The 14059-nt window shown below is 36.0% G+C and overlaps 2 protein-coding genes across 10 annotated transcripts in view; one reads left to right on the plus strand and one right to left on the minus strand.

Annotated features, from left to right (window-relative positions):
* SCLT1 (sodium channel and clathrin linker 1) overlaps nt 1-11089 on the minus strand; it is a 204364-nt gene extending 193275 nt beyond the window's left edge. The window contains exons 1-2 of the mRNA XM_045798986.2: nt 10642-11089; nt 408-475 (exon numbers count right to left, since the gene is read on the minus strand). Of these exons, the coding sequence (XP_045654942.2) occupies nt 408-475; nt 10642-11089 (516 nt within the window). The remainder of the gene's footprint in view (nt 1-407; nt 476-10641) is intronic.
* Nucleotides 11090-11114: 25 nt separating this feature from the next.
* C13H4orf33 (chromosome 13 C4orf33 homolog) overlaps nt 11115-14059 on the plus strand; it is a 153174-nt gene continuing 150229 nt past the window's right edge. For 6 of the 9 annotated variants that reach the window (XR_006779885.2, XM_045798979.2, XM_045798978.2 and 3 more), the window contains exon 1: nt 11171-11464. The gene's annotated coding sequence lies outside the window, so the exon portion shown is untranslated. The other 3 variants (XM_045798976.2, XM_045798981.2, XM_087866444.1) reach the window with 3 other exon arrangements.

The following is a 14059-nucleotide window of genomic DNA, read 5'->3' on the forward strand; positions in this document are numbered from 1 at the left end:
GGAAAGAAATATTAAAAACAGTGTTGTATATTGTTTACTGTTTTGATTTAGTTTTTACTTGCCATAATTTATGAGAATTTCAAGTTAAAGCTTACTACAAAATGTACCTGAAGAAATGATTTTAGGAGGTTTCAAAATGTCAATGAATTCTCATTTTAGAACTCACATTTTAACATCATACATAACACCTAAGCTCCAACTCAGAAAATAAGGCAATTTCTATGGTCAAAGAACTACTTTCATTAAGCAAAAACAAGCATTCCCCTATAACAATCCCAGTTGTAAGCAAATTTCAAAATGCTGCAGGCAACTTCACATGAGAATAATCCTAAATAGAATTTATTTATATAAATGTATTTACAACCAAATTTGAACCTAGTTTGTTAGACCTTAACTAATTTACATACCTGCACCGATGAATATTTAGAAAAATTTTCCATTTGATACCGTCTAAGAACTTCATATAGTTGTTGATCTGAAAGAAAGAAAAAAAACAATCTGTAGTTCACTGGCTAATGCTCAATATTTAAAAACTATAAACAAGGTAGTTATCTGATATATCCAATGCAAAACTGCTAGTCTTTACTGCTTCTCAAAATGAATCATCAATTTCAACACATGTTTTTGGAATTTAAGAAAAGGCCCTTCTATACACGAAGCCAACTATCTACTGCTAGTGGGAAAAAGAAGAGCTGCAAAGAACTAATTTTTCTGATTTCTTAAGTTTTAATTCTTTGTTTTCCTGGTTTACTCTGCAGGTTAGCAGAAGTAAAACAAGACTCTCCACTTTTTTTTTTTTTTAATTCCTCCTACTAGAAGTAAAAAGAACTGAAAAGATAAAACTATAGCCATATTTATTCCAATAGTGAAAACTGGCTGAAATTCAGTTCCAGGACAAACCTCCACACAGAAGAGAAACGGACAAAGATTCCGAATTATACAGGGGTGAGTAAGAGGTAATAGAAATGAAGAACTAGAATAAAGCCAAGTGCTCTCAGTAAGCATAAGATGATTGATATTTTTATTCACATCAAGAAAACATACAATAGAACACAGTAAATGTACAAAACTTATTATTTCAAGATCACATGGATCATTTAAAACTGATAATTTGCTAGCAGTAGAGTAAATCTCAACTTTCAAGAAGACTGAAAGCCAAAGACAGCATGTTACCTGACAACTGCACAATAAGCTTGAATCAAAAACCAAAAAGTAAAGGGAAATTTTTCATACATTTTGAAGTTCAGAAATTACTTTTTAATAACCCATGGGTCATAGGAGGAATTACAAAACAAATTTGGATGTATTCTGAACTGATTGACACTGAAAATGTTAATACCTCAGAAATTGCTCAAAAAAAATCTATAGCTTTAATTGCATATGCTAGGAAAAAAAGCCTTAAGTCAATGACTTAAAGTAAGAAGAAAAGTAAATTATACCAAAAGACCATCAAATGAAGGAAATAATAAAGATAAGCCCACCCCAAAGAAACTGAAAATAAACACACAAAAAAGACCAACAAATACAATCATGCATAAAAGCATCTGATGAATTAAAATATATGATAAAGCCCCAGGAATGTAAGAACAGAAGTTAATTTCCTTAATATAACAATGGATTCCTACATAACTGCACAGCGAACATCATACTTAAGGATGAGAATGTTGAAAACTTTCCCTTGGAAATTGGGAATGACATAAGGACAAATTCTCTTAACATTTATTCATACTCTACTGGAGGTCTAAGTTTATGCAATAAGGCAAGTAAGAAATAAAAGGTATAAAGACTGAAAAGAAAAAAAAAACCCACTATCCATTATCCATAGTTAATTGTGTATAGACATAGGTAAATCCCAGAGAACACACAGATAAATTCTTAGAATAATGACCTTTAGCATGGTTGTTGGATACAAGATCAATATACAAAAAATAATTACATTTCTATATACTGACAACAAAGTTAGAATAAAAGATATCATAATACCATACAAAAAAACCAATGTCTAGGAATAAATCAAAAAGACTTAAACAAAAGATGTGTAAGACTGTGTACAGAAAACTATGAAACATTCAGGAGAGAAATTAAAGACCAAATAAGTGGAGAGAGATACTCATGGTTTACAGGATTGAAGACATCAGTTCTCCCCAAGTTGATCTATAGGTAGACTAAATGCAAACTCAATTATCATTCCAAAAGATGATACTGCAGAAATTTAATAGCTGATTCTAAAATATAGGTGGAAACATAACAAGCTTAGCTAAGACATTCTTGCAAAGGTAGAATGGTGGAGGACTTGCTTTACCAGATATCAAGATTAATTATAAAGGTACAGTCATTTAGACAGTGTGATAGTTGTATAAAAATAAACAAAATTGACCAGTGGAAGAGAATAAAGAATACAAAGTTAAATTTATGTTCATTTAGAATATCTGAATTATGATTGAAGGGTCACTCCAGAGCAGTGAGGGGGAAAGAATAATCTTTTTAAAATTGGTTCTGGGTCAATTGGATATCCTCATAAAAAAGAAAACATTATCCATAAAAATCAATTCTAGGTGAAATGAAGATCTAACTGTGAAGGCCAAAACAAATTCTAGACAAGAATAGAATAATCTTTATAATCTTAGGGTAGGGAAAGATTTTTTAATCAGAACACAAAAAGCACTAACCATAAGTGAAAAAAACCTGATAAATTGAACCACATTAAAATTAAGAACTTTTGTTCAACAAAGAGACTTTTTTTTTTTTTTTAAGATTTTATTTATTTATTTGACAGAGAGAGAGAAAGCCAGCGAGAGAGGGAACACAAGCAGGGGGAGTGGGAGAGGAAGAAGCAGGCTCCCAGCGGAGGAGTCTGATGTGGGGCTCGATCCCAGAACGCTGGGATCAGGCCTGGGCTGAATGCAGACACTTAATGACTGAGCCACCCAGGCGCCCCAACAAAGAGACTTTTAAGAGTAAAAATATAAGACATAAACATGGAGAAGGTATTTCCAACACATATAATAGACAATGGGCGTGTATCTAGAATATACAAAAAAACTGTCAATTAAAAGGCAGACAATCCTATAGAAAAGTGGTAAGACGACATGAGAGGACACTTCACAAAAAGGTTACCCAGGGGGCTAATAAACATGGGAAAACTGCTCATTAGGCATCAGGAAAATACAAATTAAAATTACAATAAAGAGCTAAAGTTATAGAACATTGGTGACAATGTAAAATAATGAAAACTCTCCTACACTACTGGTGGGAAAGTAAATTAGTACAACTTTAAAATTAAGCATATACCTAATTCCTAAGAATATACATAACCAAAATGTGTGCACTTGAGCACCAAGGGCCATGACAAAAAATGTTGATAACAGCATTAATCTCAGTGGCCTCCAAACTGGAAACTGCAATTATCCATCAAAAGAAGAACAGTTAAATGTGATAAATTTAAAACTGGAATATTTTATAGAAACAAAAATGAACAAACTACCTCTACATACAAAAATATGGATAAATTTCAAAGACATAATGTTAAAGAAGCCAAAACAAAAGAATACACGGTTTATGATTCCATTTATATAAAGCTCAAACACAGGCAAAACTATAGTGTAAAATTGAAGACTTTAGTTATCTTCAATTACTTTTGAGGAGGAGGGAGAGATTATGATTACAAGTGGCTTCTGAGGTCCTGGAAATGTTCTATTTTTTGATCTGAGTTGTGGTTATTTGAGTTTTGAACCTTGTAATTATTCACTTAGCTTTATATTTGTTTTCTTTACTTTTCTACAGTTGTAGAAAACTACATACTTTTCTACGTATGTTATACATAACATATATACATAAAAAAATACATACTAACTATAAGAGTTTAAAAATGCATATATAATATGCACACACATAGTATATACATTCTATGTTTGGAACGTCAGATAATAGTTTCTTCCTTGAAAGTACACACAATTCAGTGGTGAAATATGACAAATATATGTGATTCTGATAAAGAAGTAATCATAGAGTACTGATAACATAAATGGTTTTTAAATTTTATTGAGCTTAAAAGAAATTATCCACGTTTTTATTGTTACAGAACTTTTAAGATAGTTACTTGACACATAGCACTAAAATTTTACCACATATAGGATCTGGTTTCTGCCTATTACTCTTCTTCCCTATGAGTCTCAAGAGGAGGATGGAGTTATGGCCATGAATATAATAATTTCAATGCAAACCACCTTTTCCCCCCCATGTGATATCGTTTTCAAATACGAAATAACACTAAATCTGAGTTCACAGTGATTAATATAAGTTCAGAAGTCAATGGTGGGGGAGCCTGGGTGGCTCAGTCGGTTAAGCATCTGCCTTCGGCTGAGGTCATCAGGCTCCCTGCTCCACGGGGAGTCTGCTTTTCCCCCTCCCTCTCTTGCTCCCCCACTCATGCTCTCTGTCAAATTAAATAAAATCTTAAAAAAAAAAAAAAAGAAGTCAATTGTGGATTACTGAGCAAAACACATTCAATCTCCAGAGACTGACTTTAATCTGGAGAAAATGTTACTATAACTAAATTTCTCCTATTTCATTCATTGATTGATTCATTCATTCATTGATTCAACAAGTACTTATTATATTACTGTTTAATTTGCATTTTCTGGGTTACTGATGAGACTGACATTTTTCTTTTTTTTAGTAGTTCTTCAAATTTTATTTTTTATAAATGGCCTGATCATATTCTTTAACCGTTTTTCTAATAGTATGAATTTATTTTTTTGAAAGATCAAAATTTTGGATGCTAATCAATTCTCAGTTACATTTATTATAAATATATTCTCCCTTTCTGTAGCTGGGGGAGTCTTTTATTGATGATGCCTTTTGTAATATCCAAGTTTTTATCTCTAATGTACTCTTCATATATTTTTTCTTCTAGTCAAAATGTTTATATATATTGAAGAAGTCTTCCCCTATCCTGAGATCATAAAGATACCCTCTTAAATTTTTTTCTGAAAGTTTAAAGAGAATTTACTTCCTCAATCAACTTGCAGATGATTTTTCTATATATGTGGGAAAGGTATCTTTATTATTTTTTCCTTCCTTTCTTTCCTTCCTATTTGCTAAATATCCTTTTCCCACTGATTTGTATTGCTGTTCTTTCAGAGAACAAGTTTCATGTACGTGTCTTTTTCTAGCTCTTCCACTAGATTTTTATTTTTTTATTTTTGAGAGAAAGAGAGAGAAAGAGTGTGCTAGTGGGGGGGGGGGAAGAGGGGCAGAGGGTGAAAGAGAATCTTTTTTTTTTTTTTTAAAGATTTTATTTATTTGACAGAGACAGCCAGCGAGAGAGGGAACACAAGCAGGGGGAGTGGGAGAGGAAGAAGCAGGCTCCTAGAGGAGGAGCCTGATGTGGGGCTTGATCGCGGAACGTCGGGATCACGCCCTGAGCTGAAGGCAGACGCTTAACGACTGCTCCACCCAGGCGCCCCGGAGAGAGAGAATCTTAAGCAGACTACACACCCAGCATGGAGTCCTGAGATCAAGACCTGAGAGCTGAAATCAAAAGCTGGATGCCTAACCAACTGAACCACCCAGGCACCCCTCTTTCACTAGATTTTAGAATCATGTTGTCAAAACTAAGTTTGGGAATGCATTAAGTCTAACCATTAATCTGTGGAAGAACTGACATATTTAATATATTCAGTGTTCTAATCCACAAATTTAACATGTTAATGGTTTCTCCATTAACCTAGGTCTTCTTTATTGTATTCAATAATTTTTTAATGCTAACTATCTTTGTATTACTGGGATGAACCCAATATGAAGACAATTGTATGTACACATACATGTACATATATACACACACACATTCATTGCTGGATTTATTAATATTTTATGTAGGATTTTTTTTTTAAGAGAGGGAGGGATGGGATAGGGGGGAGGAGAAGAAAGAATCTTAAGCAGGCTCCACACCCAGTGTAGAGACTGACCCAGGGCTCAAATTCACAAACCTGAGATCATGACCTGAGCCAAAAACAAGAGTTAGACACTTAACCCACTGAGGCGCCCTTTTATGTAGGATTTTAGTTTCTACGTGCTTAAGTAAAACAGGCCTATAATTTTTTTTTTCTTGCAAGTCTCTTTGCTGGGTAGAAGTTAAGAATACAGGCACTGGACGTAGACAGCCTGGGTTCAAATCCCAGCTCAGTCACTTTTTAGTTAGGAGTTAACCTTGAGTTTGTGGTGGTACTTATCCAGAGAGCAGAGTTTTTTATCTATGGTTATTGAGCAGTTGGGTGTGAGAACTATCAAGGCAAACTGAACAACTGATCAAGGGATGAAGTATTACTGAGTATATGCTACTCAAAAAGCAGGAGTATAATCATATTAAGATTACTGATAAGAGAGGCAGATGAATTAATGGGCAATGATTACAGGCTGTATAAGAAAGCAGCAAAAACAGGCGCCTGGGTGGCTCAGTTGGTTCCGTTGGTTTTGGCTCAGGTCATGACCTCAGGGTTGTCGGACAGAGCCCCATGTCAAGCTCCATGCTCAGTGGGGAATCTGCTTGAGATTCTCTCCCTCTGCCCCTCCCCCAACTTGTGCAAATGCTCTCCCTCTCTCTCTTTCTCTCTCAAATGAATAAATATATCTTTTAAAAAGAGAAAGTAGTAAAAACAAACTGGGAAAGAGTTGAGGAAAATGAAGAGTTCAAAGAACAGAAGTCTTGATGAAGCCAAAGAAGAGTTACAGTGGGAGTAAGAAACTTGTGTTTAAGATTTAAAAAGGAGGGTAACTTGAATAGGACTTCTGCTTATGTCCAAGATGAAGTACAAGGACCACCTTCCCACTCAACACAACCAAAAGCAAATATATAAATAAATGAAATAATGGTTTGCAAGACAATAGACAATGATGATGAGAGATGCAAAACAAATGAGGTAAACCCTATGATTGCTCCAGCTTACTGACTTGAGAGACTTTCCAGGCCATGGCACAAAGAGGGAATAATGCAGGCCTCAGAGACTGGCAGATTCTCTGAGTTAAGGATGTGGAGACCAAGTTAACTAGAACTGGCAAGACAAAGTATGAGAGACAAAGCTGCACAGAGAGAGAACTCTGGATATATGAAATCTGTGGAGAGTTTCTGTAAACAACAGTACAAAAAAACCCCAAAACAAAAACAACAGTACACAACAGACTACTGAGTAGCACTTTATCTATTAAAGAAATTAAGTTTATAGTTTAAAATCTTTCCACAAAGAAAACTCTAGGTCCAATTGACTTTACTGGTAAGTTCTACCAAACATTTAAGGAAGAAATAAATAATGTCAATTCTACATAAACTTTTCCAGAAAATTGAAGAAAACAAAATATTTTCCGACTAATTCTATGAGGCAAGCATTGCCTAATACCAAAACCAGGCAAAGAGATTAGAACGGGGAAAAAAGGCGTTATGGACATAGAAAATTAAAATTTTATATAAACTTTTAAAAAATCAAATCTAACAATATCTAAAAGATAATACACGAATAAGAGAAGTTTATCCCAAAAAAGAGAGGTAAGGCAGGCTTAAAATATGAAGATTAATCAATGTAAGTCACCCTATTAACAAACTAAAAATGAAAAAAAATTCGAACCTCTCAATAAATGCAGAAAAAGTATTTGAAAAAAAATTCAACATCCATTCTGATAAACTCTCAGAGGACTAGGAATAAAAAGGAATATTCTCAACATTTTAAAAACAGCTACAAAAAAATCTACAGTTAGTATCATACTTAATTTTGAAAGACAGATGTTTGTACCCTAAGATCAGGAAGAAGACAAGGATGTCCACTCCAACCACTTGTGTTCAACACTGTATTGGAAGTTCTAGCCAGTACAATAAAGAAAATGAAATGAAAGGCATCCAAATTGGAAAGGAGGAAGTGAAACTGTATTGACAGATGAAAAGACAGTCTAAGGAGAAAATCTGATGAACTCTAAAAACAACCTATTAGAATAAGTGAGTTTAAAAAGGTTGCAGGTACAATGTGCCAAAAATAGATGTATTTCTATATATTAGCAATAATTCAAAAATCAAAAGTAAAAGAATAATACCATTTACAATAGTATCAAAAACAGAATACATAGGGATCAATCTATTAAAAGATGTGCAAAACCTATATATTAAAAATCACAAAATACTGCCAAAAGAAATAAAAGAATAGATACATCAATGGAGAGAATATACCTTTTCATTGTTAAGAGGACTCAATATCATTACATATGAATTCTACACATACTGATTAATAGATTCAATGCAATGCCTCTCAAACTCTCAGCATCTTTTTGAAGAAATTGACAAGCTGATTCTAAAATTCATATAGAAGTTCAATGTACCTAGGATAGCCAAAATAACTGAAAAAGAACAAATATGAAAGGCTAACATCATTTGATTCTATGACTTACTCTAAAGCTGCAATAATCAAAACACTGGAATACTGGTGCTCAAACAGATAAACAAATCAATGGAACAGAATAGAGTCCAAAAATGGATGAAAACAAGTAAGGACAAATGATTTTTTTTTAAAGATTTTATTTATTTATTCAACAGAGATAGAGACAGCCAGAGAGAGAGGGAACACAAGCAGGGGGAGTGGGAGAGGAAGAAGCAGGCTCATAGCAGAAGAGCCTGATGTGGGGCTCGATCCCATAACGCCAGGATCACGCCCTGAGCTGAAGGCAGACGCTCAACCGCTGTGCCACCCAGGCACCCCAAATGATTTTTTTAAAGATTTTATTTATTTGAGAGAGAGAGTGTATGCAAGCACAAGCAGGGGGAACGGCAGAGGAAGAAGAAACAGGTTCCCCGATGCGCAGGGAGCCTGAAGTGGGGCTTGATCCACTTGATCCCCACCACTCAAGATGGTGGCCAGTCAGTCTTCCTTACCGGGTGGCAGATATTCCCACTTCAAACCTGAGAAATAATTCTAATGCTATAGTATCATTGTAGTGCATTAATAATTTTAGATAATATAGATAGTGCACTTGACATGTACTAGAAACCATGCTTTATTTACATCATCTCATTTAATCCTTATAAACCCATGAGGGTTAGTGTGCTGTTCTTCCCATTTTACAAATGAGAAAACTGAGGCACAGAGGAGCTAAGTAACTTGCCAAAGGTCAAAGACCTGAAAAGAGATAAAGCCAGGATATGAACCTAGACAGACTGAATAGAGGTTGAGTTCTTAACCACTTGTTTATAAAGCTTCCAAAATGGAACTTACCACTTATTCCTACCTTCCCTCAGTTGCCCTCTACCTCATTCTCTTAAATTCCCTAATCAACGATCTCACTGTACTACCTCAGTTCACTTACTACCTGTATGATAATAGTCACCCAACTGCACTCTGCTATAATGCATATTCCTCATAACAGCCATACTAGGCTTTCCAAATCACAATTTGATCATGCTACTCTCAAGTGAATTCCATTCAGTGGTTCCTATAACCTGTGCAATGATCCAAACTCAACACACAGCAGACAAGGTCCTTCACTATCCAGCCCCATTCTTCCCTTTCTGCCCTGCTTGCTACTTGCCTATATAAACCACATTCCATACAAGCCAACCTTTTTGCAAGTCTTTAACAGAACTTATTCCTAATCCCCTCAACGCTACATATACTATTCTATTTGGGATACCTACACAGTTTTTTATCTAGTAAATTCATATTAGTACTTCAAGTTTTGGCCCAAATGGCATCTTCCTTGACCACAGTTAATAATAATACTTACTAGTTAATATTTATTCAGGATATTTGTTTAGTGTCAGACACTGTTATAAATCCTTTACAAATTTTAATACTCATTTAATCATTCCAACAACCCTATGAGGAAACTGAGGCAAAAGAGTTAACACTTGCTGCCACTTTAGTGTATGGAATTTATATATTTCCTTCCTCAAATTAAATTCTTGGAGAGTAGAACTGACCTCCTCACTTTTGCAGCAGCTAAACCTGTATAGAGCCTTGCACATAACTGAAACAGGAGTTCAATAAACATCTCTACAAATGGCCAGAACTGTGCCAACAGGTTCTAATGGCAGACTTGGAAACTCTTCCTGGCCATTAGCCCTCTAATTTCTCCGGAGCATGCGAAAAGCCTAACAACGATGTTTAGTGTCTAGTAGAGTCCCATGTAAGCTAAAGGAACCTTACAAGGATTTACCTACCAACGGTTCTGCTTAAGTATATACACATCCTCACACATACTACCAAGCTTTTTGTAAAGCTAACTTAAGTTTTTACAAATTTCCATGCACCAAACAGGCATTCGAAAAATAATAGTTGGTCAGCAATGACGACATTAAACCTTACATGTAAAAATTCTCAATAAAGGAATATGGAGCTTACTTTGATGTCTCAGAAAGTCGTTTTCTGTGGCCATTTCGATATCATTTTAGTTTGGAGCTTTCACCACCTTCATTTTCTTAAAAAAAAAAAAAACACCACACAACAATAACAAAACACACACACACACACACACACACACACAACAACCCCCCCGCCCCCAACCACCAACGAAAAACCCCAGAGCTCACTGTGCGGGAAAACAAAACTAAAGCAACGCTCCGGGGGTTGTCAAGCACTAGAGCGGTGTAATCAGCATCCTACTCACGCGGCGTCGAGAGCCCCGCCGCGCCTTCTTCTCCCGAGTCCCAGCCTAGCCCCTCGCTCAGGCAACGGACTTCAGATTTCAGTTCTGCTGGGGACCCTCCAAGTGAATTCTGTTCCACGTTCACCCGAATCCCGGCCGGTAAAACGGGGACGCGGGTGGCTTCAGGCGTCCCGCAGGTCACTTGGGGTCCTGTCGGGCCACTTAGGAGACAGCCGAAGGAGCCCGCAAGAAGCCGGATGGCGGCGTCCTTGGAGGAACGTTTGGGGTGGGGGGGATGACTCCAGGACGGCGGTGAAACCCGGGGCCAGCAGCGGAAGTCCACTCGGCCCGCCCTGCGACTTTGAAACCGGTGCCCCGGACCGCTCCTTGGAGACGGTAACGCCACCTGCGTCATCACGTGGACGTCCACGTTTACGTCATCGCGCTTCCCGGAGTCCTTACACGCCATTGGCTATCTGTCAAGCTATGGGCGGAGCTATGAGAACCCGGATAACAGCGGGTTGAGCCACTAGCGAGGCAGCGGGTAAGCTCTCTGACGCGAGCTTTCCTGTGGTGAAGCTGGGTGGTTGTCGTGTGTGTGTTTTTAAAGAAAACTCCCAAGATGTAAACGTATGTAGGGCATCAAATACATATTTTAAATGCTCCCAGGATGTTTGATACCTAGCACTTCTGGACTGGGAGAACCTGCTGGCTAAAAGGAGTGGGTGGAAAGTAAGCAGATTTCTGCGACTGGGGGCGGAACGCAGAATGGCAGCTTCAGAGCCCACCACCAAGGCTGACCTCTGGAGGATTTTTGAGTATGGACTTGATTTCCAGAAGCTAAGTACGATCCTTCCCCTTTGGGTCTTTAGAGGAAGGAAACAGTCGTTTAAATATTTAACTATGTGTCAATAAGACATATAGTTAGGGGTACTCCAAAGATCCTGCAAATTCAGCAGTTATTTCTTTAGAGATAACTTTGCTTCCTCAAAGAAGAAAAATTTTGTAAGAAAAAAATTAAGCAAAACTTTATGTTTGGGGGTAAATGACAATTTCCAGTAATAAAAATTAATTTTGTCTGGGTTTAAGCCTTATCTTAATATTGGAGGAAATTTCAACACTAGCAATAAAAATGTTAACTTGAAACTAGCCACTAGTTTTAGTGCTTTTTTAATAGATTGTGTGTTTTTATTGAAGTAATTTCACTAAACAGACATGTCAAGAGGTAGCTGCATTTGGCTTTCTCTTTAACAATTTAAGTTTTATTGTCCTGTACTCATAATGTTATATAAACGAAGTGATGTTAGCCCAATGTATTAAGAAATTTTTAAAATGTGTCCAACTGTGTCCAGTTAGGTATTTGAAGTCCTGAAGTTTTCTCCATACTCACTACTAAGAGGATGAGGTGGTCCCTTCCTCTAAAGACTGGCAATTAAATATGGAGGTATATCTAATAACCATTAAAAAGTTTAGCTTTGTGGCAGTGAAAATTGAACTTGATCTGATTTTTGGTGGCCATAAAGTTAATACAAAAAACTTATTGGAAGGAGAAATTGAGTGGGCAAACTTCAACTCTTTTTTGAAGATCAGTGTATGACTTTCTTCATGAACTCCTCACTGACTCCCCAAGGACTTGTGTTTAAGTTCTCCTACTGTATCTGTATATTGTCATATTGTAGTTTAATTTGGCACCAAACAGTTATAAACTTAATTCTACATTTACACTAGAAGTTGATAAGATATATTAGTGTTGGTGAAAGCAAAGAGTACCTTCTGGATAAAAATGATAATTGGTCTTAGCATTGTGTAAATTAAATATCAGAAGTTGGAATTTTTATTTCTGTACTTGAACTATTTGGCATATAAGCTTTATCCTTAAGCATTCCCTCTAGTGTTGCTTGCTTTTAAAGGTTCCCTTGTGTCCTCTACCGACTTCCCCCAAGGAAGGTGCTTCTTTAATAGTTCATGCTTCTTCCTCCAGTCTCTATCATATTGCTTTGCAGTTTGCCTCCAGGTTCCATCAGAGTGCCTGGAACTCAGTGAGGGTTCAGTAAATAGCTGATGAAGGAATTAATTTAAAGAATTCAGTGAATGTGCTTGGAAAGTATCCATTAGTTAATTGAGTACAAGGAATGAGAAGTGAGAGAAAAATTACTTAGTATGTTTTTAACCATTCTTTAGCCCCAATTTCATGTTTTTATGTTCAATATATTTCTTTAATAAAGAAAACCCTTGAAAATGGATAGCTTTTACAAATATTAAGTAATATATTAAATTGACATTGAGCACCCAGTACTATGTGGAAAGCATCATGAAGAATATAAAGTTGGAAATTTAAGCTAGGGTCAAAACCATATGAAACATTTTCTGATATAATTAAATGCCATAAAAAGATTTTTAAAAAAGCTCTTAATAATTATGTTTATTTTAGGTACGCCTGGCTGGCTCAGTCAGTTGTGTCCTATTCTTGATTTCAGCTCAGGTCATGATCCAGGGCCCTGGGATCAAGCCCCACATGGGGTTCTGTGCTCAGCGTGGAGTGTGCTTGTCCCTCTCCCTCTGCTTTCCCCCTGTTTGCGCTCTCTCTCTCTCTCTCTCAAATAAATAAATAAATAAAATCTTAAAAAAAAAATTACGTTTATTTTAGCCAGCAAGGAAGGATGGCCTAGAAATTGGGAGCTCTCTTTTTAAGTTTGTCTTTTTTATTATTATAATTTTTGTAATAAAAACATGATATGAAATCTACTCTCAAATTTTTAAGTGTACAGTACAGTAATCTTAACTATATGCACATTGTTCTACAACAGATCTCTAGAATTCTTCCATCTTGCCTGACTGAAACTCTGTATCTATTGAACAATAACTCCTTTATTTCCCTCTCCCACCAAAAGTGATTTTTAGAAAACGAAACTAATAGTTTTGGTAAAACAATACAAAAGCTATTTCCCCCCAAAGAAGTTTTTAAAAGTATGTTATAAGCAAAATGTATGTAGGCTGAACCATGTGAAATTGTGATTTTTTGCAATTTCATACAGTGTAGTTTAATACTTTACCTGAAAATATTTGAATAATGGCTGCCCACTAATGTAATATCTGCTCTTGCAGATCACGGGAAAATGGTGGTGACTTTACTTAAACATGTAGAATATGCACAGTATTCTCAGAGTAACTATGAAGTTCAGGTGTAGTGACTCCTTGCTGAATTAAGCCCACAGATCCTATAGACATTTTGTTAACTCTCAGCAACCAAAATACAGAATGATTCTATTATTTGGAAATATTGTAATTCTGTAAATTCTTACCTTTTCTTGAGAAGTTTAAAAGTTTATGTATGGTTCTGTTATGAATTTACATTTAATCCTGTATAGAAACAATAAATTCATACTGTCTGGGTAAAAGAGACACTAAATGAAGAAAAATAGGTTGATAAGTGCTGGAA

Source organism: Ursus americanus, chromosome 13 (genome assembly GCF_024610735.1).
Source record: "Ursus americanus isolate L20-20 chromosome 13, mUrsAme1.1.p, whole genome shotgun sequence".
Taxonomy (NCBI): Eukaryota; Metazoa; Chordata; class Mammalia; order Carnivora; family Ursidae; genus Ursus; species Ursus americanus.